Source organism: Pinus tabuliformis, chromosome 1_2 (assembly GCF_031772625.1).
Source record: "Pinus tabuliformis cultivar Carrire ecotype Pingquan chromosome 1_2, CPIR1, whole genome shotgun sequence".
Classification (NCBI taxonomy): domain Eukaryota; kingdom Viridiplantae; phylum Streptophyta; class Pinopsida; order Pinales; family Pinaceae; genus Pinus; species Pinus tabuliformis.
Window position 1 is genome coordinate 922,370,254 of NC_142298.1, and position 2,133 is coordinate 922,372,386.

Consider the following 2,133-nt stretch of genomic DNA (forward strand, 5'->3'; position numbering starts at 1 on the left):
AAGAATGTCTGAAGGCAACCGTTGATTACATACCTAACATACTGAATAAAAAAATGAGACACAGACACAGCACCAACCAGAAGCTGGCAGGGCCTGTAACGACATTTTCTGGCAATCTCATCCCTCTGTGTTTTTTTCATGTTCTCATCCTGTAATGAAGGGTTTAATTGCTCGGCACTTGTAGATGATTTTATGGGCACAAGAAGCTCCTCAAGACCAGTAGGGATGGATATGATGGAACACTTGTAATCTCTTTTATAGTCTGCTGCTACAATCTCATTTTTTCCAGCATTCACATTGCAACTCTCATCTTTAGTTTTTCCAGCAAGACCATAATCAATGCCCTCGCCCTCACAATCATTCTGATGTTCTGTTTCTACAGGGAATATAAAAACCTGACTGGGGGATACCCTCTTGAGCAACGCTACATCCCTAAATTCTTCCAGAAGTTTTGCTAGTTTAGGAAACCCCAGATAACTGAGGTTTAAAACTTTACCAGTAGCCTTGTTGAATTCTTTATAAATTACAGATATGGGGTAACCTTTTTTGCCACTGTCTTTCTTAAGAAATTGAAGGAGCCAAGATTTAACATCTTCCATTGAAGCTTTCTCCATGTTTGAAGGCCCATAATTTCTGGTATAAAACACTGGAACATTCTGATAATCTTCAGTACGGATTTGATGCAGATATCTTGTTAAGTGTAATTCACTAATTCCAGTCTGCCCATTAATGTACTGATGTGGCATTTGGCAGGGAAGGCCAGTGTAATTCCCATGATATTCACTATACCATCTGGGATCAGTGAATGACCAATCCACTGGCATTGTAGGAATATAATCACAAGGCCGGCAATGGCTAGTAAAAGTTGAGAATGAGGGCATATTTTCAGCATAAGGGTCTACACCCATAGGACTGAAATAGGGATTTTCAGAATAAGCTGGGATTATCATGTCCCTCACACCATCAACATCTACAAAGGGCAGTAACTGCAAAACGGGCATCCATTCCACCCATTCAATCACCCCAGCTAATATGCTTTTCCCCATTTGAAGAGCACAGCCACAGACCAGAAACACACCATAGGTTCTCTGGGATAGCCTATGTATTACATTTGACAAATCAATACTCCCAATTATGAAAATAACAAAGGCTGGTGGAGGCTCATCTATTGACCAAAAAAGCACATCCACCAACAGTGCTTTCTCCACAGTTTCTTTCCCACCTACCAAATACAAAATCCCAATAACATGATTTTCCTGCTAATTAAATTCCACTTTTCAAAACACAGTAAAGTGAGCTTAAAGGAAAATAAGCAGTCTGGAACTCTGAACTTACCTGGTGGAACATGTCGGAGTTTAATGGCTGAATCTACAAGCGTCTGCTTCACTGTTTCGTCCACTCTATCGAAATTTTCATAGGCACAGAATTGTTGGACATAGCCATTGATTCTAAATATGTAGAGTAAAGCCTTGCTGAGACGAGCAAGAATCCAAGGATCAACAACCTGGTCCGGAAATGGACAGCTTTCCATATCCCACCACACAGAAATTTTTCTCTCAATATCGAAGTCCATTGTTGTTGGCTGCTATACGAGAAGAGTTAACCATAACACCTGGAATTGGAAAATTCAAACCACTGTGAAAACCTTCAAACAGATCGTCCTATGTTCGAATCACAGGCAAGTATATCTCGATTCCCTGGAATTGTTTGAGGCATTAATTTATGAAGTGGGTTCGTGGTTGGTACAGCACAACTCCAACATGTGCTAACTTGGACGCGTGCTGAACATTAAGGGTTCTCATTATTGCAAGTGCGTTGAAACTACAAACGGTCTTATCACTGTGAATTCGCAGAGCTGTGGTTTCTGTAAATGAAAAAACTTAGCGACTGGAAAATCTCTAGGTGGATTTCAGTTTTGTAGTGCTGTGAAAAGAATGAAATAATTAAAAAAATTCAAATAATTTAAGTGGAATTCAATGGCGTAATACTGTTAATTTTAACATAGTTTAAATATTCTCCCGTAGTCATAGATTCTTCAACGAGAATGGTTGATTGGAACTTGGGCAGAAAACTAAATTGGCACTATAAAATTAATTAACAATAATATTTTAATTTTTTAAGTTAGGTTGGTGA

At 39.0% G+C, this 2,133-nt stretch overlaps 1 protein-coding gene across 1 annotated transcript in view; it reads right to left on the bottom strand.

The window, feature by feature from the left end:
- Positions 1-1,860, bottom strand: part of LOC149208958 (uncharacterized) — a 28,068-nt gene extending 26,208 nt beyond the window's left edge. The window contains exons 1-2 of the mRNA XM_089398470.1: positions 1,336-1,860; positions 20-1,222 (exon numbers count right to left, since the gene is read on the bottom strand). Of these exons, the coding sequence (XP_089254596.1) occupies positions 20-1,222; positions 1,336-1,573 (1,441 nt within the window). The 5' untranslated portion in view covers positions 1,574-1,860. The remainder of the gene's footprint in view (positions 1-19; positions 1,223-1,335) is intronic.
- Between the last annotated feature and the right edge of the window lie 273 nt (positions 1,861-2,133).